The 25,166-nt window shown below is 41.3% G+C and overlaps 1 protein-coding gene across 14 annotated transcripts in view; it reads left to right on the top strand.

The window, feature by feature from the left end:
• atp2b2 (ATPase plasma membrane Ca2+ transporting 2) overlaps nucleotides 1–25,166 on the top strand; it is a 784,580-nt gene that overhangs the window by 408,874 nt on the left and 350,540 nt on the right. For all 14 annotated transcript variants that reach the window (XM_086001789.1, XM_086001795.1, XM_086001794.1 and 11 more), the window contains one exon: nucleotides 15,666–16,184. In XM_086001789.1, coding sequence (XP_085857915.1) covers nucleotides 15,980–16,184 — 205 coding nt within the window. In that variant the 5' untranslated portion in view covers nucleotides 15,666–15,979. The remainder of the gene's footprint in view (nucleotides 1–15,665; nucleotides 16,185–25,166) is intronic.

The following is a 25,166-nucleotide window of genomic DNA, read 5'->3' as shown; positions in this document are numbered from 1 at the left end:
GTCAGCTTTCTAGTTAGAATCATAGAATTGTACAGCACAGAAGGAGTCTGTTCAGCCCATCGAGTCTGTGCCGGCTCTTTGGAAGAACAATCCAGTTAGTTCCACTCCCCCACCCTTTCCCCATATCCCTATAATTTTTCTTCAAGTATTTATCCAATTCCCTTTTGAAGGCTACTATTGAATCTGTATCCACCACCCTATCCAGCAGTGCATTCCAAATCCTAACCAGTTAATGCCATGTACACAATTGTGATACTCCAGCTGTTGTCCTCCTTACAATCCTGGGATGTTGCCATTTAGCCTTTTGTGGAGGCAGCTGAAGGCTATTTTCAGGGAAGTATCATGACATCATACAATGGCATTTAAGCTGATGATGACCACTCCATCCTGAGGGTAATTGTGCAGAGGAAACTTCCAGAGGATTTTCCAAAGCGCATTAGACACTGATGAACAAAATATATCTAATTTTATTGAAATTGTTATTCACAATGTTATTTACGTACCTTATACTTTTCATATGTAGTAAATATTTTCCATTTTAATGTTGTAGTTCAGTCCTTCAAAAACATTAGTGTACACAGTGATATAGTGTTGATAATAACACACAGGCTCCCCAGTTTCCTCCACTCCTCCTGAAGTTGCTGCAATATGATTCTGTTGGGGTACAGTTAAACGTGAGCGAACAAGTAGCCACCCTACATTTAGGAGCCTTGGCAAGCTACTCAATAGTGCAGGTCATTACAGTTGAGCTCAATCCTGTCATTCGCAAATGTCAACACAGCAGACTTTCCAGCAAGATAGCAATCAGAACTGGAATAAAAACAGAAAATGCTGGAAATACTCAGCAGGTCAGGCAGCATCTGTGGAGAGTGAAACCAAGTAAACGTTTCAGGTCGATAACCTTTCGTCAGAACCCTGGAACTGGAAACCTGGCTGACTTAACCCCTTCCCTAACTCCGGGGCGCTTGTTATGTTCATTAATAAATAGACATTCTTATTATGAACACAGCTAGCTTCTAGCTAGTCATTTATTCAGTACATGTTCTCTAGGTACAGTATCTGTAGAGATGCTGCATGTGTGCTCCTGTGTGCAGGCTGCCATCTTGACTGTTGCCTTGTGGGTAGCCTAGTGCCTCATGGATAATGTAGTCTTAATATATATACAGCTGGGTAGTGTAGTCTTATACATACAGCTATATACAGCTCTACGGCTCCACCTAGTGTCCACTATAGAATGATATGTTATTGATCACTACATCCCCCTTTCTTTGAGGTTTAACAAAATCAATATCAATCAACTTTCAAGAAAACAATAAAGATAATATCAGTAACACTTTTGTTGGTGCTCCATAAACAAACATTTTCAAAACAGTCAACACATTTTCAAAGCTTTACATTGTACTCAAAGATTAAGTCTATCAGGCTTTTTTACTTCACGTGTGGATCTTCTCAACACGGGTAAGTCTGATGTGTCTTCATGAGATTGTTCTGGCGGTGAATGACAAGATGCAGTTGCGGCATTGTCATCAATCTGCTCTTGTATAGATCGAGGTCTCCTTGCGATCTTTGCTTGGAGAGGGTTTCAGTGTTTCCTTCACTCTTCATGCCATAACTCTCAATGTAGTCAATGCACTCTCGAAAAACTGCTGGCAGCTGGATCCCATCATACAGCATAGTCCTCTCAGCAGCCTCGGCTAATGGAACACCAAAGATTGGCCTGAGGGAAGAAGGAGTATCCACCGGAACTGCTTCCTGCTCTGGTGCAGGCTTCTTCTTTTTCTTTTTCTCTTTCCACTGCTTACCAACATCTGCTGCGGTTATATCTTTGGACTTTTTCTCCTTGTGTTTTTTCTCTTTGTGCTTTTCATCCTTTGGCTTCTCTTTGACCTTAAAGTCTTTTTCTTTCTTCGTGGAGAAACTAGGCTTTTTGAAGACATGGATACCCTTTGGCCTTTTCATCTCTGCTTCATCACCTGAGTCATCTGGTCTGCTTATGGCACAGTTTATAAGGTAGACTCTCTTGACCAGTTCCGAGTCTTCACAAGCTTTGTCACCTAGTATCGAATCAAGTCTTTCAACCACAACAGAAAACATGAGATGATGCACTTTGTCTTTGACTGTCACTTTAAGTCTGCATACACCTAAGCTATCTATTTTCTGTCCATTATAGTCCTTCAGTAGTACTGACTTTTTCTGTATTTTGGGCTTTTCTTTCATATTGTTAATGTCACTCATACTGATTAAGTTTGCTTTTGCCCCAGTGTCTAGTTTCAAGGTAACTAATGCTCCATTTATCTGCAGTGGGATCATCCATTTGTCCTCTTTTACTGCATTAACTTTATGTTCAGCATTGTCCATTTCTGAGGGCTGCACATTTTCTGTATCTTTTTTGATATCGTCACATGACACCATTCCTACAAAAAATGTCTCACTTAAATCAGTGTCCTCAATCACATTAACTTGTTGCCGTTTCGTTGTTTTTACTTTTGAAAAGCATTGTTTGGCAGTGATTCTTTCCATTACACTTTGTGCACCTTTTTCCAAACGCTGGGCATTGTCTTCACTGGTGTTTGTAACCACAGCGTTTACAATTAAAAATTTCATCCTCCGATTGCTTTTCATTTCTGTTCTGCCCACGTTTCTTCCCCTTGTAGGACACAGCACCGACAGCAGCATTATCACTCATTACAATCGCATCATTATTGATTTCACTGAAAGTCTTCGTGTGCTTTCGAGCTAGCTCGCTGGCTTGGCATATTTTCACCGCATTTTCCAAATTTAGTTCGGTTTCTCTCAACAGACGTTCCCTGACTTTTTTATCATGGATACCAAACACAATCTGGTCACGAATCATGGATGCTTTGAGCTCAGAGAAATTACATGTCTGTGCTTTCAGTTTCAGATCAGTTATAAAGCTATTAAAAGTCTCATTTTGTTGCTGTGTCCGAGAACGGAAGATGTATCTTTCATACGTCTCATTCTTTTTGGGAGAGCAATGTGCATCAAATTTTTTTAGCACATCTTCTAATTTTCCTCTGTTCTCCTTTGGATTAAATACAAATGTATTAAATACCTCTATCGCCTGTGGGCCTGCAACCGTAAGCAGCAATGCTATCTTCCTTGCGTCTGGCTTCGTACCGAATCCGATGGCTGCAATGTAGAGTTCGAATTGTTGTTTAAAAATCCGCCAATTGTAGTCGATGTTTCCCTCGAGATTCAAACGCTCTGGTGGCTTCAAATTCTCCATGTCGCTTTTCACAATTTTCAGCAGATCTTCACCACCCTGGTACCATGTTATGTTCATTAATAAATAGACATTCTTATTATGAACACAGCTAGCTTCTAGCTAGTCATTTATTCAGTACACGTTCTCTCGGTACAGTATCTGTAGAGATGCTGCATGTGTGCTCCTGTGTGCAGGCTGCCATCTTGACTGTTGCCTTGTGGGTAGCCTCGTGCCTCATGGGTAATGTAGTCTTAATATATATACAGCTGGGTAGTGTAGTCTTATATGTACAGCTCTATGCAGCTCTACGGCTCCACCTAGTGTCCACTATAGAATGACATGTTATTGATCACTACAGCGCTGAGTCAAATTTTTGAACCTCTTCTGTCATCCCAACTGAGATCAACTAACTTAGAGCAGACTAGGGAGCAACAACATGCATTTATGTAGCACCTTTAACGTAGTAAAATGTACCAAGGCGTTTCACAGGATGGTGTTCAGACAAAAATTGACACCAAGCCAAAGATGGAGACATTCGGACAGGTGACCAGAAGCTTGGTCAAAGAGGTAGGTTTTAATGAGCATCTTAAAGGAGGTGATAGAGAGAGGTAGAGAGGTTTAGGGAAGGAATTCCAGAGCTTGGGGCTTAGGCAACTGAAGGTACAGCCGCCATTGGTGGGGCGAAGGAGGTCGGGGATGGACAGGAAGCCAGAATTGGAGGAACGCAGAGTTTTTGGATGGTTGCAGGACTGGAGGAGGTTACAGAGATAGGGAGGGAAGAAGCTATGGAGGGATTTGAACACACGGATGAGAATTTTAAATTTGAAACATTGGTGTACCGGGAGCCAATGTAGGTCAGTGAGCACAGGGGATATGAGTGAATAGGACTTGGTGCAATTTAGGATAAGAGCAGCAGAGTTTTAAATCAAAGGATCGTCTTCAGGTTTCATACCATACCAGGAAGAATATTTACTCACTGAACCGTTGGGTCAGCTTAAATATACTTGAAGTTTAAAATTTGGCAAGGTGAGTGGAAATTAATTTAATTTTTAATCTGTTTATAATCCAATTTTTATTTATCTGCGCTCTATAGTTCACAACAATATTTTTGCACTGATAATTTTTTTGTCCTGTGTCTCTTTTTTCTTGGCCACGGAGGGTTTTCATGAGTTCCAACTTGGCAGTGCAATCTCATGTGTGGTTATTGAAGAGTTTCTGCAATAATCTCTAACATGTGGTCCTGCTTTTGTCCTGTTGGTCTTGCCACTATTTACATATAAATTTGTGCCAATTCATAAATACTTATAAATTATTTATCATTACCAGAAATTTCCACAAGCAATGTTTTCATATAATGTGATGCACTAGCACTGGTATGATTTTTATGTTCTAAAAGTTTAGGACTCCGCAATGTAAAGTCATTAGTTTTACTGCTATAAGTATTTGTAATAGAAAATAATTCTGTACACTGTATTTTATAAATATAATGGTATATTTATGGGGTGGAGAAAATATTCCTTTCTATCTTCTGGACTGCAGTTTTTCAACTGAATCTGAGTAAGTCAAGTTATGGTAGATGATTTAGATAACTTGAAAATTGATTGGCTAAATCAGTGGTATTTGACATGTAGAGATAGAGGCTGCAGTCCTTGTTTGTTTCAGAAATGAGAGTCTAGACACAGGAGTCAAACAAGTGTATTAAGGGGTAAAGAAACATACTCGCAGACAACACGCAGCAATGCTTTGCTGTAGGAGATTGCACGTTACAGTCATTGAGCTCAACTTTCTAAATCTTTTCTTTCAGTTTCATCTTCTAACCTTGAGTTAAAATATCACCCTTTTTATATTTTTCTAACTACATTACATTCCATGACCTTTGCACCAGCTCATACCAATCTTTATCAAGAAGCTCCAGGCTGTCTCAACATCTGTTATAGAATCATAAAATCATAGAAATTTATGGCACAGAAGGAGGCCATTTGGCCCATCTGTGGGCCCAAGCCTTAGCAGGATCTGCTAGTGTTTAAGTGAAGCAAAGCATGGAATGTACCTATTATGACTATACTACAGATAAGTTTGACTCTAAGCATGCATGAATTATGAGAAGGTTCAGATCTAAATGTACTCGATGTGTTATTTAACCTCGATCAGGCTGTTTGTGACCCCTGTGAAGACTGTCATTTTCAGCAAAGTTCTGCCGGCTTTTAGCCTTGGGGCTTAATACAAAATGGATTCCAAACTTGCTCTCGATCCCTTAACAGACAGTCCAGATAAACATGATGGCACGGTATAGATAATTTCCTGCAATATTTTGTGTATAAAACATTATGAAAGTGACTTTGCAAACCACTGAATAACATCCATTGGCTATGAAGGCACACGTGTCCATATCAGGTCTAATGACTGGTCCCATTTCACTTTCATGGAACTGAGAATAAATAAACAAGCAGCCCATGGTGCCACTATTTTTCTAAGTTCTTAATGGCATAAGCCAGAAGTGTTGAATGTTGTTGTCTTTTTGGCCTGCACGCCATGGGGCCACACATAAAGTGTGACCAAAAAAAAACTAACTGACCAATTGCCAGCACTTTGAAACTTGTTTCATATTTTTAACCTGTAAAAACAGACCAAATTGATCATGAAGCCAAAAACTTCCAAATCGCACCTATTAATTTGCATGCAGCTAAAGCTTCAGATGCTAAAAGATCTTGATGTGGTGACTTAGGATTTATTCACCAATAAAGTAACAACACTAAGCACAAACCTCCAGGCCTGTGAAATTCAATAGGATAACCCAGCAATTAAGAAATATAACCATAAATAGTATTACTTTGCCAGGCCTCGTGGATTGCTTATAGCCCACAGTTTGAACTTCTGTAAAAGTAAATCATGGTATGTTAATCCATGGGACTTAACATAATACACTTGTGGCTTCATCTTGTGGGGTTGAGGCTAAGTTACTTGTTAGGTATTTCCTTTAACCCTCAGATGACCAGGTGATGCCTGTGACAGATGTGAATTTCCAACCTGCTTCATATTAGAACATTTTTATATTATATATTTTCATATGAATTTTTAGCTAGGCCAGTGAATTGTGAGGTTGAAATGTAACTCTGTGAGCTGCACTCCATTGTCTTGGGGCTTGAGAGCAGATGGTGGTATCTGGGGAGATAGCCCAGCCAACCTACCAGAAGGGAGTAATTAACATATTGGCCCGTATTTTCTGATGCCTACGGGTGGGTACGCGCTGCGTACAAACCCGTAGGGACATCGGAAATGCCGGTTTCAGGCATGCGAAGCACATGCGCTGAAAACCGGCATTTCAGATCTGTCAAGAATGCTCTTGACAGATTGGATGCCTGCCCTGGAGAAGGACCTCTGCGGGGGGGGGAAGAGTTCCGCTTTCTGCAGACCCTCCACCCGCTGAAAATCCTTCGAAATCTTACGCCTGGTAAAAGCGGGCGTAAGGCCTGCTTTTACCAGCATAAGAGCTGAAAAAAAGTATTAAATAAAATGTTTTTCCACTCATTTATAATTTAAAAATGTTAAGTTTATTTTTACCCCTGTAAAAAAAAAACTTTAATTATTTTTTCAAAAAATTAAATTTTTGTTTAAAATGTTTGATTTGTTGTAATTTTAACTCATTTTAAAAACGTGATGGTTATTATTAAATTATTAAATGTTTTTCTGTGTTTTTGGGGTGATCTCCATTCACATATTTGACAGGCCTATCTGTCAAAAGTATGAAGGGAGATTCCCTCCTCCTATTGGCTGGCCTGGCCCGGCCCACGTGATCCCAGGGATGCTTGCGAATTGTATGCGCCCCTGGGATACCTGGGCCCTGCGCACTTCGACTGTGGAGAGGCCCAGGAGCGGAAGTGTCCAGACCTCGGGTGCCCTCAGGTAAGTTTGTAGATTTTTTTTCCCGATAGGAGGCGTCCTCACACAGGAAGCCTCCGATCGGAAATTACGGGCCATTAATTGTGTCAGGAATTCTCCCAACTGTGAGGTGTTGCATGAATCCAGGTTTGCAAGAGGAGAAACATTTTGGCTATCCCATCTTGGAAGTATCCTGGGAGGAATGTAGTTCATGTCTCAAAATTAATACCCATGATTATTGAAGGCTGGATGAGGTATTGGTAGGGCACGTAATTTGTAACAGCAAAAAAATCCTGAACATCACAGGAGAAGTGTATCTCGGGCTGGGACTTGATGTGGGGCTCACTGTCTAAGTACCTTTCTTCCTTTAATGCTGATTTATTCTGCTTCTATACTGGCCTTTCTCCACTTTGCCTACCATTTAGTGCAGAGACTGTTTGAGTACGTTCTTTGCTCACCTTTTCTCTATGCTTGTTGCTGCTTGAGCTCCTTAGATACATGCATCCATTGGCCCTGTTTGGACCTGTTGCTACAAAGTGGAACTCCTGAACAGAAATTGGCAATTTCACTGTGTCTGGGATTTTTTTGTACAAATTTGTGCTACTCGGGAACAAATTACCTCCAGACTCGGTAAGTGCAGAAAAGGATGCATCACAGGCTGTCACAGTGCAACAAATTACTTGTCCTAGTCCTTGGTAAGAAGACTTTTGGAGAGGGAAGCTACAGTTTGAGGTTGCAAACAAGAACTGTTACCAGTGGGAATCCAGTCGCAACAAAGAGAGTTGGAAGAAAGCAGATGAGTTGGATCATGCGGAAAGAAGACAAAAACAGAAAAAGATGGAGCAAGTGGAAAAAATGAGACATAGGAAGAGATGCAGAACTGGACAGAGTGACCAGGAGAGGAGAAATTTGAAATGGCTATACTGGAGCAAGCATTTTCTAGTGAGTCCATTACTCACTCTGAACAGAACAAAACATGCTAAATTAACCAAACTAAAATAAGCTATTTTATAAGTAATTAAAACCTACTCAATGGAAAATGAGTCTCGCAACCCTGAAACACCTATGAAATCCTTAGGCTCCTAAAATTACTTGGAAGAAGTTACCTCTGAGCTGTAATGTGAAAGTAACTGATGTTGAATACTCAGAGAACTCCTGCTCAGAGATTTGAATTAAAAATGGTCTCCACAGTTCTAGAGCTAGCCAACCACAGAACACTATTGGTGTATATAGTTTATGGCTGGTTGTTTGACTGTCAATCATTGTGTCCCCTGGTGATCTGAAATATGCTGGACAGCCTATAACAGATCAGAACTGAATCAGTGACCATTTAAAATGCAACTCCAGTTCTCCTTTAGGAGTAAAGGGAGTACAAGTAATATCCTACCGAATAGCTACTATTGGCTAAGGGATGTATCTAGAGAAAACAACAAGCCTGAACATAAGACCAGTAAAAACTATCAAACTTTGTTTGTTGATTACCCAATCCTTATATTTCTGAGTAACAATTCAGAACCCACCTCTCATGATTGGGTTTCATAGCCTAATATGGGGACAGGCAAACTCTACATTATTGTTCTGATGAAGAGTGTTGAGTGTTGAGATCCTTGCCTTTTCCTGTGGTGTACACTCACGACCTCTTTAGATTATAGAACTTTCTGTGATACCTTCAGGTTCTAGTTCTGTGGAGCCTGCTCTGTTTATGTTGTGGGTGGGTGCCATAGCACCAGGAGCAATGGGCAAACAACTGACAGAGTTAATCAAATACCCAATGGAGCGCAACAATTCCTTGCTACAGGGACCAATCAAATGTCATCTGGTGAAAGTGACTGGCCAGGCAAACTGTGGGAAGACTTGATGAGGCGAGCTACAATAGCTGCTACTGTACACTGATTAAAGAGTTTGCGTCATTTTCTCATTTTGCAAAAAATTTAGAAAATGTGATGTCAGACTAGTATCTTTTTGTGCCATATTACCTCCTCCCCAGTACTGACATTTTTTTGATTAATAAGGTTGTTGTTAGCATCGATGAGAATGAAATGCATTTTGCCTGCAGGCTTGTATAATGTCTTGTACATTTCAAAAGTTTTAAGTTTGAAGAAATTCATTAGGCAAAAGTTCAGCATCTACAATTAATTCAACATTAGTTTTTATTTCTTGTTATCTTTGCACTGATATTTAACTATAATTTTTTGCATGATTTCCCATTTCAACCCTCATATTCCTAATAAAAATCTCCTTGTAGTCGTGTTGCTTAATAGGAGGAATAAACAAAACTTCCAATCCACTCTTAGCTGGCGAGAATGCATGAAGGGGTGAGGATGTTAACTGTCCCTATTGAGATTTTCCATCTCGTACAAATCACCCTGTACAAGAGCTTTTGAACACCCAGAGAACTTGTTTTTACAATCTAGAATCAGACCACCTCTTGCTGCCAGTCCATAAATTCTGATTTATTCAATTCACAGTGACTCAACTGCTTAGCCTCAGCAAAGTGAACATTAAAACATATATTTACGTGCATGTGCAGTTTAATGACTATGTCACGGCTCACTCATGGTTCTCATCTGTGATGCATGATACAAGACTGAGCTTCCAATTTGTTTTCCTGTCAGCTGGGCAATAATGTGGGCAAGTTTTTTTTCCATCCAATAACAGTTTCCTATGCTTGGAACCCATCATAATATATTATAAATTGTATGGGGGGAATTTGAACTTGCAGGCGGGAGAAGTGGCCTAGTGAGTGGCCAGTTCGTCTGGGAGCAGCAACAGGAGGCCCACACGATTTTTAACAGCTGGATTTCATTAACATGTCGCTGGTTGACTTATTGACCAAAATGGCCATAGGGTCAGCATGTAGCAGCTGCCTGGCTCGGAGATAGCTGGCCAGGCCCTAGGTAATTACAGTGGGGCCGGGGGGGGGCCCGGTGGGCAGTAATGGGGGCTCCACTGCCATCAACAGTTTGGGAAAGAGGTGGAGGGATTCTGTGCAGGGGAGGCCTACACTTCTCATGTAAGGCCCAGAAGAGCACTCCTGGCTCCACAAAGGAAATAAATAGGCTTATCTGGAGGGGCATCTTCTCCTGCTGATCCTCCTCACGCCACCTACAGCAGCTTCCCCACTTGGACCAAGGTTAAAATGGCAGTCGGGTCCCAATGACAATCGGGTGCTGATCTGCATATTTAAAGAAAGACCCCGTTTGGCTTTGGGTGGGTGTCTTTGTCACCTGCAATTTAAAATTGCAGTCGGTGGGATCGGACTGCCCCCTTCCCTTCCTGGTGGTTTCCATTGGGTGGGTGGAGTTAAAATGTCCCTCTGTTTGCATTGAATAATTGGGTTAATTTCACAGGAAAGCTGTCTTGAGATTCTGGTGTAACCAGTTTTTAGTCATGCCAGCTTGGAATGAGCACCCAAAGGGTGTTGGTAGTTGGAAATCATAAGTGTAATCAATGTACAAAAAAACCTCTTTTAAGACCTGTCACTCTCTTTGTCTCTTCTAATTTTCTCTAACTTAGAATTTATATTTGCATTTTTATTACTTCATGCAGCAGTTGCAATTTATTCTGGTTAACGACTGACTGATTTTGGAATAATGTTCACCAGGCCCTCGCTGCTCTGAGTAATACTATAAGACACAGGAGAAGTCTCCTTTATATGAATTTACAATACAAATCCTTCTTTGAGCTGCTCTCCCACATAATTCCGAGACTTTAACTGAGTAGTTCTCTGACATGGGAAGGTGCGAGTGAAAGGGGACATTATAAATTATGGGAAATACTTAATAAATTCTGCTTTTGAAAGGTTCAACTCCCACAAATGTCTTTATCCAGCATAGCTTCTGGTAGATCAATAGTACTGGGCTGAAGATGAAGTACTTGGGCATATAGGTTCAGGCAACTTGCTGTAGCAGTTTGATAACATTCTTTTGTGCTTGTAATATTATTCCTGAATGGTCTGGAGTATTGCATTCATTTTTAAACTAATTTGTGATTACCATACCTTATCTTCTGCTTAAGAGCTTACAGATTGAACTGTGAATATTATAGAATCTTAGAAATGTCATCTCTGAAGGAGGCCATACTGTTCATAGTGCTTGTGCTGATGCTGGCTCCTCCTTAGAGCTACCTATTCCTACTGTAATCTCATTTCTCTGCTCTTTCCCTTCTAACTTTCTCTAAATGTCATGATTGACTCGACTTCAATAGCAACTTGTGGTAATTCATTCCATATTTTAATAACCGCTTGCATGAAAAAACTTCTTGTAACCTTGCCCTTTGTACTTCTAGTACTAATCCTAAATTGCCTCCTGGTTACCGTTCCACTGAGCAATTGTAGTAATCTTTCATTGTTTACCCTTTCAAACACTTTCAAGATTTTGAACACTCCCGTTAAATCTACCCTTCACCACCTTTATTTCAGTGAATAGACCCCTAATTTTCAATTAGCATAACTATATTCTTTCATTCCTGCTTTCATCCTAGGGAATCTATGTTGCTCTTTTACCATGGCTTCATTATCCTTTTTTATGATTGGGTGCCCAAAACTGCACTTAGTACTCCAATTGTGGCCTAATCAGTATTTTGTAGGCGATGATTTTAAACTTGCGCGCCCATTGAAATGCTGGGCACTTAAAACCACCCAGTAACTTATCTACTCTGGAGACCATTCCCAATTTTAAGATGCTCAGTTGAGCAGGTGGCAAGGACAGTTTCCCAAAGCCGGCTGGGTTCTTCTTTACATAGGCTTGTCAGATCCCAATGATGTTATCGGGACCCAAGCTCAATTTTAACTTGGTGACCTGAGCAGGAAGCCGCAGCGGGTTTCCCATCAGGCCAACCTAGCGGGGGAAGTGGATAAAAGGTCCAAAATAATCATTTTTTCTTTACTTTCATTGTGGGGTCCAGCAGGAGCTCTCCTCTGGACCCCACAAGGAAGAACTAGGCGTCCTTCCCGCAGACTCACCCCCCTTCACGATTGGACGAGTCCCGTGGGACGGTCAGGACAGCCGATCCAGCTCCCTGCCTAGATTTCGCAGGCGGCATCAGCCCCGTGCGACTATCGGCCAGTTCCTGCCGACTTCCTGGCAGGAATAAGTGGGAAGTTGGCTGGCAGGATTTAAATGAGGTTAAGGAGCTAAAATACCCTCGGCCTCATTTCCGGAGCAGTAGGGTGAGTTTCTAACTCGTGCCGCTACTCACCCGTCCAAATCTGGCCTGTAGTTAAAATTGGAGCCATAAAGATTCATCATTGCTTCCTTGCTTATATATTCAATGCCTCTACATACTCGGAATCCCATCTGCCATTTTATGGCTTTCCCCTAAAATCTGTGCATCTGAAGATCAGGTCAGAGGCTAGGTATTCTGCGGCGAGTGTCTTGCCTCCTGACTCCCTAAAGCCTTTCTGCCATCTACAAGGCACAAGTAAGGAGTGTGATGGAATATTCTGCACTTGCCTGGATGAGTGCAGCTCCAACAATACTCAAGAAGCTCGACACCATCCAGGACAAAGCAGTCCGCTTGATTGGCACCCCATCCACCACCTTAAGCATTCACTCCCTCCACCACTGGCGCACCGTGGCTGCAGTGTGTACCCTCTACAAGATGCACTGCAGCAACTCACCAAGGCTTCTTCAACAGCACCTCCCAAACCCGCGACCTCGTCCACCTAGAAGGACAAGGGCAGCAGGTACATGGGAGCACCACCATCTCCAAGTTCCCCTCCAAGTCGCACACTATCCTGACAGAAGTATATCGTCGATCCTTCATTGTCGCTGGGTCAAAATCCTGGAACTCCCTCCCTAACAGCACTATGGGAGTACCTTCACTACGCAGACTGCAGCGGTTCAAGAAGGTGGCTCACCACCACCTTCTCAAGGGCAATTAGGGATGGGCAATAAATGCTGACCTTGCCAGCGACGCCCGCATCCCGTAAAAACGAATAAAAAAAAAAAATTCCTAGATCGCTCAGTTCCTCTGTTCAATTAAGAACATGCCACATGGAATATATTTCCAGTTTGTTAATTTTCCCAAGACTGGCTGCTTCACATTTATCTGCATTGGAGTACATTTGCCGCATATCTGCCCATGCCCCTAGCCGATCTATGTCCTTCTGCAGTCTCCTGTATGCTTTCTCGGTTTGCCATGCTTCATAATTGGATCCTGTCAAGAAGTTTTGATATTTTGATTGTAAATCGAAGAGCTCAGTACAAAGGTTAGCTCACTACCACTTATAACATACGTGAGAGGAGCAAACACCATCTTGGCTGAACTGTGACAAGTCCTCTCTTTTTCCTGATAACAACTGGTCAAATTACTTTAGCACAATTGCTGCCAAGTTTAAATATTCAGGGTGTGTTCAATTCATTTGTGTTCCATACAGCTGAAACCAAAATACAAATTATGAACAGTTGCTCTTTCCAGGCAACAAGACAATTGGGCAATCTGTATTCATTTTACACATAGATTTTCTATATACCATATGAAAGTGGATTTAAAGGGATACAGAAAGTGAGTGAGAGGGATGAGGAGAGATGTAAACGAAATGGAGAGGAGACTTGCACACAAACAAAAGTAGAATCTGAAGCACAAATCAAACCCAGGCCAAAGAATTAAATTGGACAGGCAGGGAATATTGAAAGAAGGACACAAAATAGTAGACTGAGTCCCAGAAAAATCGATGGAGAAAGTAATGGTGTGCCATATATATCAGTATATTTGTATTTCTCTTTTGAAGAAGTCATGCCATCTGGCTCAGGTGTCTTTTCAACTGACACCACAAGCTGTCATTAATGCCAATGTCCCAGACTGCTCTTCACATCACATCTCTTCCCAAAATTGCTGGTGGGACAAGAATCCTCTTTCAAAAAGTGAAAAAAAATCATTCCAATCAAAATAAGAGTGTTGTTTGAATGGACTTTTTATGTAACACTTGCAGTATCACCAAGCATTTTATGACGCTGGAGACCTGTGGGAGGGAGGGCTGTGGAGCAGCTTGCAAAAGCCTTTACTAAATGACCTCACCTGGAGCTGACAGAATGTTCAATAGTTGATGCCAAATTGGTGATTAGAATGTGGATAGTGCTTTTGAAAGGATGGAACTTAGTTATAAAGTGTGAGGAGAATCTGATCCCTGTGGTACCATCTGGTGCTACTGCTATGAGTGTGAAGCTGGGCTCCCGGCTGTTCCTGCTTCCTTTAGATGACCTTCTAGAACACTGTGATGACTTGAAGAGTGTCTAATGTAACTCATTCATAATTTCTATTACAATGGCATATTTTCTGTAAGCTATGGTGATACCTTAGCCACAGAAAGTATATATTGGATGATATTGACATAATGCTGAAAAATATAACTAAAGTATTACCCTTCATCAATACCTGTAGTTCTATATCTGAAAGAGTATTTAAACCAGGAACTGAGTCGGTGCTACATTCAACTCTATCCTTGACAACTCTTTCTGTAAGCACAATGTTATATTTCAATTAAAGGGTGTTTATTGAGCCACCCTGATGGAAATTAAATTAGCAACCTTATTGAATGGCTCTATTAAGACAAAACCTATCAGTACTGATTCTAATCCATTTGGAATCAATTAGAGCCTTAGAAAATACTCCTGGTGAAATAATATCCTCATTAGTCATATTCCCCCAATAATTGATGTCAATTGTAATTCTGTGTGAATTTCAATAGGAAACTAAAATCTTAAAGTAAAACTGTCCCTATATGAGTATAGATAACAATTTTAGTTGCCATTCAGCTGGCTTGACTAGTTGGCATTTCTGCGAGCAACCAGAAACATGCATTCATTTAAATTCATTGGTGCAGATCCTGCTGCCTGACTCTCGGGCTCAAATTCACATCCCGAAGGACAACTTCTTTCCGAGAATAGCCTTTGACAGTTTCAGCCATCAGGGCAGCATGTATAATTAAAGAAAGCAACCCCTGCCATCTTGCACTGTGTAATAGTCATTGGAATGAGAAGAGGGTTGAACGCCAAAGAGCAGCAGGGAGCAGAGGTGAGAATATCGTTAGGCTTTGAAAATTTCATGCATCCAAAATGGGCAGTTATTTTGTGAAAAAATTAAATGAATGTTGATTTCTTTCCCTGAGGAAATTATCTCCATGATAGATTGAGGCATAGGTAATAGTGTTCAATTAATTTTGGTTCTAGAAAGTCTGTCTTTTACCCTTTCTCCTTCGATAAAGATTTACAATGCCACTTGAACAAACAGCACATACTGGAGACACATCTGAGATCCTGGCATAAAGGCTTACTGTTTAATATTCATGAGCCATCTAATTTGGCTGGTGCACTCGGTACTGATCAAAGTGAAGAATGCCGCTGCAGGAAAGCTCTGTGCCTGTGACAGACATCAGTGTCATAGCCAGTCAAGGCTGCTCAAGCAACGAGCTGCATTTTACTGAAGCACTTTTAGCCCTTTACAAAATTGAGCTGTTACTATCTAATTTTGCTGGGGCAGGGCTATTGATCCTTAGGTATCTGTGATGAAGAACATTTACTAATGCTTTCTTCTGCTTTTCTTCTTCTTCTTCCTAAAGGTTTGTTCAACCAACTGACCATGTAGAATCCTATAACTTGAGACAACCACGATGGGAAACTCTATATGGAGTGGTGCTGGTCTTCAGCCTTGCCTGCAGCAATCCATTTGACTATTAATTGGTTCTTGGTTCCTGTCCTTGATGAGATTAAAGTGCAGCAAGTCTACATTAGCAATCTACAGTGCAAAATAAAAACACTGGATATTTTGATCATCCTGATCGAACAGAAATCTGGTTTCAGTCCGAATTGTCAGCACTGATATTATATCTGCCACAAATATTTTTATAAAGCTGCAAGCAATACCGTTGGAACAATGGGAGACATGACGAATAGTGCAGTGGATTTCTATCCAAAGAACCAAAGAGGCGAGACCAACCATGCAGGTGAATTTGGGTGTTCTCTCGATGAACTTCGCTCTCTTATGGAGCTCCGTGGATCAGAGGCAGTGCAAAAGATGCAAGATACCTATGGTGATGTGAATGGATTCTGTAGACATATGAAAACTTCGCCAACAGAAGGTAAGGTTATTTTATAGTGAAAAGCATAAGCACATGCTGGCACTGAGAGAGGCATTCTTTAATAAAAATAATGATTATCTCAGCTAATGCATTGTGAATACATTCCTTTAGTGTGCTCAGTGACTTGCATCTGCATAATGTCACATTAACCTTTAGAACAATAGCTCATTGTAGCAGGTAATTTTTTTTATAGAGTTTGGTCAATATGACACATGGAGGTGTGTTGTGCCTATTTTGGCCAATGATATGTTTAGTTGTGATTTCTGCTATGTTCAGTAATGTGAATTATATAAATGATATGCACAGAACATGCATACATCAAAATACAATTAACACTTGTTTATTTTTCATTCAGCAAAATCAGCACATTCATTAATTACATGAATTTTGAATTCTTATCTTTAATTGCTCTTGTACAGTGTGCAGAGGCATAGATCATTGATACTGCTACAGCGATATATTTATGCAGACCTTAAAATATGTGCACAAGGCAGGACAGGCTATAGTTTGAGCTGGAGCTATGCACTGCTCAAAAGAAAGTTTACCTTTGTGAATGCCCATATTATATGTAATCCCAAGCTATGAACAGTCTGATCTACATAAAGACGACTTAACTGTAGCATTCTATAAATAAAGCATTATCTAATGCTGTTTTACAGTATCACTTGAGCACTGGTTCATAACTACAAATTTTGAAATACTTGAAAATATTAATTGATATCCTCTTAATATGTAATGGTAGGAGCTGTAGTTTATTGGCATACTAATAATAGTCCATTGTGTGAAATTTGCTTTCATTCTTTTGGAGCTTCTTAGCAGGACAGTTGATGAACAACAGCAAACGAGACAAAGTAAAATAATTTTCACATAAAAATGGAACTGTTACTGGATCTATCGAATGCAAGATTTTGAGAAAGTGCAGATTACTTATTTACATTGGATGTAGTTACACCTGAAAAAATAATTAAAGGCTTCGCTTCCAGATTTGATTACACTCGTGCTCTGCTCATTGGTCTCCATCCTCCATAAAATTCAGATCATCCAAAACTCGGCTGCTCTTATCCTACCCCACAAGAAGTCACGCTCACTCATGACACCTGTCCTCGCTGACCTACATTGGCTCCAAGTCCCACAGAATCTCAAATTTATAATTTTCAGCATGTCTTTGAAGATTTCTGTGGTCTAGCCGTCTCTGTATCCTCATTCAACCCTACAACCACTTTTCCCCTCCCCCTGTCCACTACATTCCTTTGACTCTGACCTCATGTGCACCCCCCTTCCCCTTGCTCCACCACTGGCAGCCATGCCTTCAACTGCCTAGGCCCCACTCTCTGGAATTCCCTCCCTAAGCCCCTCTGATTTTCAGCCGGACTCTCCTATTCTGAGACCTTCCTTAAAGTTCACCTCTTTGACTAACTTTTTGGTCACATCTCCTCCTCTCTTCTTCCTGTGCTTGCTGTATATTTTTCTTATGGCTCTATGAAGTGCCTAGGAATGTTGTTCTATGTTAAAGGTGCAATATAAATGCAAGTTTTTATTATGTTTAATAGATTTGTTAGTCTAAACAGATGATACACAGTGCGGTTCAGTGATTCTCTTTGAAGAGGGAATCCAATAGCTGATGTGGATGCTACAATTGATGAGTGCAAATGAGTAATAAAATACCATTTCCCCCAAATTTTCTTCCCTTTACTCCCCTCTTGCTCTGAAGGTCATCACTCTTGCTGAGCTGTGGTTCACAAGTGCAACCCTTTGTCTGACTGACCATGCTTCATGAGTGAGTGTAGCCTGCTAATGTTGACTGGCTATTCAGCTGTAGAGCAGCATACCTGAGCTTGATCCAATAACCACTCAACTATGTGCATGCATGCACTTTGCAGCAGAGATCACCGGATAGCCATCAAGAAAAAGAAACCTAGCAGATAATTTTTAAAATTACTTCCCCCCCCCGCCCCACCCGCCCCCCCTCCTCCCCTTCTTATTTCCCCCTTTCCTCCAATAGCCCTGGGGCACTGAAGTAAATAGTAGTGCCCCCCATTATTGCCTGGTCTGGATTTTCCTGGTCTGTGTAGCTAAATATCACTGAACTGCTGCGGACCCATTATCTTTTTAGAAGTACTTTCATTTTCAGTGTACTTCCTAGCTTAGATTTTGTATTCAATTTACAAAACATTGGGCAACCAGTCAGTAAATTTTCACATTTCAAATAATTGTTCAAGGGAAGAACTTTCGATGTACACGAAATTAAAAGTTGGACTAATAGAATGGATTCTGTGTTGCTATTTTGTGAGTCTTGATTGATACTGCAGTAAAAACAATGGTGAAGCTATCAGTGCTCACCGTTATTAAAATATAAGTCAGACAGCAACTTCTGGTGACCACATGTGCGCAGTTAAATGCGGAAATAAGGAGGTTGATGTTTGAGATGCTCTGCTCCGCCAGAAGCTGTGCAATAACAGTATCTTACCGAGAGACTCACCATAGAAATACATGGAAGGGAGTGAAGTTGCTGTACTTACGTGATAGATACACACTAAACTTGCCAGAAAAAGTTGGGGCTTGTCCATTCCAGTGTAAGTAAATTTTTAATGGCATGGTAAGTCTTAATTACTGCCAAGCAACCTCTCTGCCACTGAAAATTTGCTTTTACAAGTGTGGAGTCTCATTCCTTCAGATTTGAATTACTGTCGGAGATTTTAAAAATTAAATAGTTTTTTAAAACTTTTGTCTCTTTTATCTCTCTCTTAATCCCATCTTTCTTTCCCTCCTTATTTTGCTTTCTGTACATGATTTGGCATTGAATTAAATATTCTAACCTATACTTCCTGGTTCAGACTCTGCGGGCTGGATTTTCCAAGCCCCGAGGAGGTGGGCATGGAGTCGGGACAGCCGGTAAACTCGGAGAAAGTGGGGGCGGATGGCAAACCCGTCCCCATCCCGCCTCCGTGCCCTTTTGCCAGGAGGCGGGAAGATGTGCAGCTTTGAGTCCTGTCTCCTAGAGGCGGGAAAGGCATTTAATCCTTTTAACTGCCTGTTAACAGGTAGTTAACGGGCAGAAAAAAGGATTAGTGCCATTTTACCTTCACAGGTGAAGGTTTCCCGACATCGGAGAACCCCACCGGGTTGGAGGAGACGTGGAGGAGGTCTGCGGTGGTCGGAGGCACCTGGAAGTAAGGTGTAGAGGTGAGTGATGGGTGCAAGTGCCGAGTGGTAAGTATGTAAGGTGAGTGATAAGTTTTAAAAAAGTGTGCACTTACCTTGTTTTCTTTCTACAGCCTTTAGCCATGCTGGATGGGGAGAGCCGACATCCTGCTTATCAATTTCACATAATGGCTGATGGAACCTCCGTTCCAATAGTCATGTGAAATTTACAAATTTGGAAGGTTTGATGAGTCCTCACCACAAAGTCTCATCAAACTAAAGAGAATCTCAGAGTTTGACAGCTTCACAGAGCTGTCAAATGCTGCCATTTCTTCCTTCAGGAAGTCTTGACAGATAGCACGTCTGATGTTGATGTGATCTGTCAGTGACTTCCTCCCTAATTGGCCTTCTGAGCCCGCAGGGCGGGCTTAACAAGCTCAATCAGGGGAAAATCCCTCTGAATGGTTAGGCGAGGATGGAGGCGGGACATTGACATGACAAGCAGCAGTCCCGCCTCCATTCACAAAATCCAGCCCTGCGAGTTTCAGTAAGGATTCTTCAATCTGATTGGTGAAGGAGATGCATAGATGCTTGCCCTGTTCACACCACTTCCAGATCCCCTATAGAGGGCGCCGCACAGCTTTAGATTCCTAATCACTGCAAGTTCCAGTGCGAAAGCCCATAGAAAGTCTGTGGACAAGTGTAAGTGTAATGAATGGCGAGTGCCATTTGTTCGTCACTGACTGCAAAATCTGGACCATTATAGGAGGTTATAAAAAGCCACAGACATTGAAGATATGTATTAAAATCAGATGAACCGGTTTGTGGAATGTCACAGCTCAGTCTATTACAAACTGATCCAATGAGGTGCAATTGCCTCATCCCAGCCATCAAAGCAGGATGGGCTCCTATTCATTCGGAGAATAGCGAGAGATGCTTTATTTAAACCTGCACACCAAGGGGAAGGAGAGTTTACCAGTTTTCTTTAGAGGCTGATTGACAAATCACTGATTAAATAAGCAGTCATGGGGACAGCCCTACTTCTGGCTGGAAAGGCAGAGAAAAAAGTACAAAGGGACACACGGACAGTGAGTCAGCCAACTTGTTCTGGGGCTGAAGCCAGGCTTAATGAGGGGAAACTCATTTGTCTCAAGTTTAGAGCTGGACAGGATCAGAAGACTGATGAGGAAAAATCAAACAAACTTTATTAGCGATAGTGTGGTGTATTTTTATTAAAGAAAAGACTTGCATTTATATAGCGCCTTTCACGACCTCAGGACGCCCCAAAGCCCTTTACAGCCAATTAAGTACTTTTGAAGTGTAGCCACCGTTGTAATGCAAGAACAATGGCCCGTATTTTCCGATCCCTACAGGTATGTACGAGCTGTGTACACACCCGTAGAGATCTCGCAAATGCTGGTTTCAGGCATGTGAAGCGCATGCGTTGAAAAGCGGCATTTCCGATCTGCCAAAAATCAGATCGGATGCCTGCCCTGGAGAAGGGCCTCTGCGGGTGGAGAGTTCCGCTTTCTGCAGAACCTCTGCCCGCTGAAATCACTTAAAAATCTTACGCATGGTAAAAGCAGGCGTAAGGCCTGCTTCTAACAGCATAAGAGTTTAGAAAAAGTAAAAAAAAAAAGTTTTTCACTCATTTATAATTTTTAAATACTTTTAAAAAAGGTAAGTTTATTTTTAGCCCTGTAAAAAACATCAATTTTTTTTTCAAAAAATTAAATTTTTGTTTAATATTTAATTTAATGTAATTTTAACTAATTTAAAAAATGTGATTAAAAAAATATTTATTTAATGTTTTGATGTCTTTTTGGCATGATCTCCATTCATACTTTTGACATGTCTAAGCTGTCAAACGTATGATGGGAGATTTCCTTCTCCCATTGGCTCCCCATGGCCCACGTGATCCCAGGGAGATTGCGAACCGCATGCACTCCTGGGATTCCTGGGCCCTGCGCATTTCATCGTGGAGAGGCCCAGGAACGGAAATGGCCGGACCTCCGGAGCCCTCGGTAAGGGCGTAGATTTTTTTCCAGATCGGAGGCCTCCGCACACAGGAAGCCTCGATCGGAAAATACAGGCCATTATTTTTAATGTTCTGGAGGAGGGTTCTGTAGTTAGTTGAATCAAGGTGAGACTTGATTACAGCTGTTACTCTGTACATTTACTTGCTGTCTATAAAATAAAGCAGCTTAATAATTCATAACTGGCCTCGTCTTAAATAAAAGTGGTTCAGTTTACTTTCGGAAAGATTGGTGAAGCACAGGAGTAACTTATGGAAGGCACATATCCAGCTCAGATCATAAGGCTATATTAAGCTATCATATAGGCAAACTCCTGAACAGAAGATGCTCAAACCACTGCTTACCTGAGGGAATATCTACAGCAGACTTGAATTTGTAACATGCATTTATTGCTCATTTGTACTTGTACTGCTAGGCATTCTTCTTAAACGACTGCCATCCTTGTGGTGATGATGTTAGGTAGGGAGTTCCAGGATTTTGACCCAATGAAAATGAAGGAATGGTGATATGTGTTCAAATCAGGATGGCGTATGACTTGGAGAGGAACTTGGAGGTGATGGTGCTCACATGATATTGCTGCCCTTTTCCTTCTCAGTAATGTGGGTGCTGTCACTTAAGCTTGGTCAGTTGCTGCAGTGCACCATATAGAAAGTACATATTACAGCCACAGTGCATTGGTGATGGAGTGGGGTGCAAATTGAGTTCAATGGCAGGGTCACTGAACAAGCGAACTGCTCTGTCCTGGATGATGTTGAGCTTCTTGAGTGTTGTTATGGCTGCACGTGTCCAGGCAAATGCTGAATATTGCATCACACTCCTGACATTCAGCTTGTACATGGTGGGGACATCATCCAGGACAGAGCAGTTAAATGCTACTTATCAGCTCAGAACTGAACATTGTCCATTTCCTGCTGCAGGCTGGCATGGGCTGCCTCTTTATCGGAGGAGTTGTGAATGGAGTTAAATATTATAGAATTGTCAGCAAAGAGCCTCACTATTGATCTTCTGGATGGAGGGAAGGTCATTAATGAAGCAGCTGATGATGATTGGGCCATGAATGCTGGTCTGAGGAGTTGCTGCACCAATGTCCTGGGGCTGCAATGAGTGGGCTCCGACAACCACAACCATCTGCCTAGGTCCGGGCCCATTGCCTTTGGGGAATTTTAACTTAACCCACCAGGCAGAAAACTGACCCGATCGGAGCGGCTGCTTGATTTACATTTCACCGATTTTACTTTCCCGGCGGGTTAGATTAAAATGACCCTCTGTTTGTGTTCATTTTACTTGGCCACCTCTTAATATCACATGATGTGAACCAGTTTGGCTGGGCACTGACACTTAAGATGGTGAACACCTCAAGAGTAGGCTGAACAGGATTGTCTCCCTGCCACTTTAGGCGGCTAAAGATGTTTGTAAACACTTCAGCCTTGTCTTTTGCGCTCATGCAAGAAGTCACACAACACCAGGTTATAGTCAAATAAAACTGTTGGACTATAACCTGGTGTTGTGTGACTTCTTGCATTTGTCCACCCCAGACCAACACCGGCATCTCCACACCTTTTGCGCTCATGTGTTGGGCTCCACCACATTTGGGTTGTTCGTCGAGCCTCTTCTTCCCATTAGTTGCTTGATTGACAGCTATCATTATTGACTGGATGTGGTAGAGCTACAGAGCTTTCCTGTTGTCTTATTGGTTGTGAGACCTCTTAGTTCTGACTATAACCTACTGTTTTTTGTGTTTAGCATGCTGGTAGCCCTGTGTTGGAGCTTCACTAGGTTAGTACCTCACTCTAAGGTATGCTTGGGGCTGCTCCTGGCACACCCTTCTACACTCTGCATTGCATCAGGGTGCAAACTTTTCCCAGCAGCAATCATATTGGTGTTTCAATGGAATCTTCAGAGAAGATTGCTACAGATTGTGCAGGGAATTAAACCTAAACAAAAATGCTCCTATGAAATTACAAGCACTTTTTAATTATCAGTGGGACAATAGTAGACTGTAAAGCCCCCCCCCCCCCCTTTCCATGGTTGGTGTGAAGCCTTTGACAGTCAGGAAGTAACTGAGAGCCTGAGAATTGTAAGTGTGAACTGCAAATGTTAAAAAGTACATCTAGCAGTGACTTCTACCAGAAATAAACAACTGATTCTCTACCCACTCATCCAAGATAACAAAATATGCTTGCTCTCCTTATTTATGAAGAATGATTGTTGAGTAATGCCTGCCTCAGTTGGGGAAATTGAATCAAATAGCTACAAGTCGGATGAGTGAGAATTGGCACCACATGCCAATTTTTATCATTTCCTTATCTACTATTTCAAACTGTCGAGTAAAGCAGTCCTGTGGAGAAATCGTAGTGCGTATAAAAATCTTACTCCCAATGAAAGGTGATTCAACTGATTTTCTCGGCAGTCAGAAACTACTGGAATATTCAATTGAAGTAATTGAAGATATGCTTTGAATGTTACAAGTACAATATGTTAAAGCTGGTATTACAGTGCAGTACATAATTTGTAGCTCACTCATGGGGATATCTGTCATATAACATCATTGAGCATCACATATCCTCTATTTAACAAGTGCAATGCTTTAGCCCTTAAAAAATAAAAATGACATATTTAAATACTTCTTGTGTTTAGTAAGTGTTGGACCTCCTGACTCCAATGAGAAGTTTATTTGCATAAGATGTGTTCGAGCTGGGAATAGGCTTGCAGGAAACCAGATTAAACATTAGACTTGATGTATCTCTGCATCCTTTCTGCTATAGAAATTGTTTTATTACGGTCTAGATAATTTCTTCCAGCAACTCTTGTCATTTTGTTACTAGACTGTCTTATCTATATTGCACCTATGCGTCCCAATTGTTTCATTTTTAATGGGTTTTGTTTATTTAATGTCTTCTGCAGCTCTCAGATGGGCTGTGAATATACTCAGATTCTGATGGTATCTGGCAAGGTATATAACTTTGCAATGATAACAAATGAATAGGCATGCAAGAAAAATTGAAAAAAGGTTTTAACGGTCACCTGTAATTCATGATTCCAAATTCCAGATGTTAATTTAAAATATCAATCAAGCTGTTTCTTTCTTTGCATCATTTTTTTTTTAAATTGTCAAATTACTAAAATGGCATCTGCCTGTTGCAAATCCAGGTCTTCAATAGACATTGTCTTAGATTCAGCACCACTGGTCCGTCTCATAAGCAAACCCCACATCCCTTATGATCAGGAGTTTACTTTTGCTGCTACAAATGGGTGACCTGAGGGGTAATAAAAATGAAACTACTTGTTAGATGAATTGGATTACATAATCTTGCAAGTTCCTCCGTGTGTGCCTCTCCAATCGTCTGAAAGGCAGACTGATTTAAGCTCGAGGATCAGCACCTCCTCTTTCGATTAGGTACTCTACAGCCCTCTGGACTCAACATAGAGTTCAACAATTTCAGATCATAACCTTGGCCCCTATCACTAGTAAAACTTAGCTGAACCTACTCCTGAATTTTGCCGGTTAAGAGAGATTTCTGGATATTTAGGTGCCAGTTAAGAGAGTTTCCTGTATATATATATTTTTTCCCTCCCACTTGGCAGCTGTCCTTCATTCTGCCAGCGCAATTCACACTCCATCTAGAGCCATCCTTTGTTCCTTAATCTGTCCCATTACCACCTCCTCTGGCGTTGAATATCTCTCAATGTCTCTATCTCTCCTGCTTTCTATCCTATCACTGACGGTCCCTTTTGTTCTTTCATCCCCTCCCCTTTTCCCAGCCCCTAACTTGCTTTAAAATCTATTCTATTTCCTGCTTTTTTC

The sequence above is a fragment of the Somniosus microcephalus genome, chromosome 11 (genome assembly GCF_052327205.1).
Source record: "Somniosus microcephalus isolate GS21.2 chromosome 11, FLI_Smic_1.0, whole genome shotgun sequence".
Taxonomy (NCBI): domain Eukaryota; kingdom Metazoa; phylum Chordata; class Chondrichthyes; order Squaliformes; family Somniosidae; genus Somniosus; species Somniosus microcephalus.
This window is presented reverse-complemented; position numbering and strand designations above follow the sequence as displayed.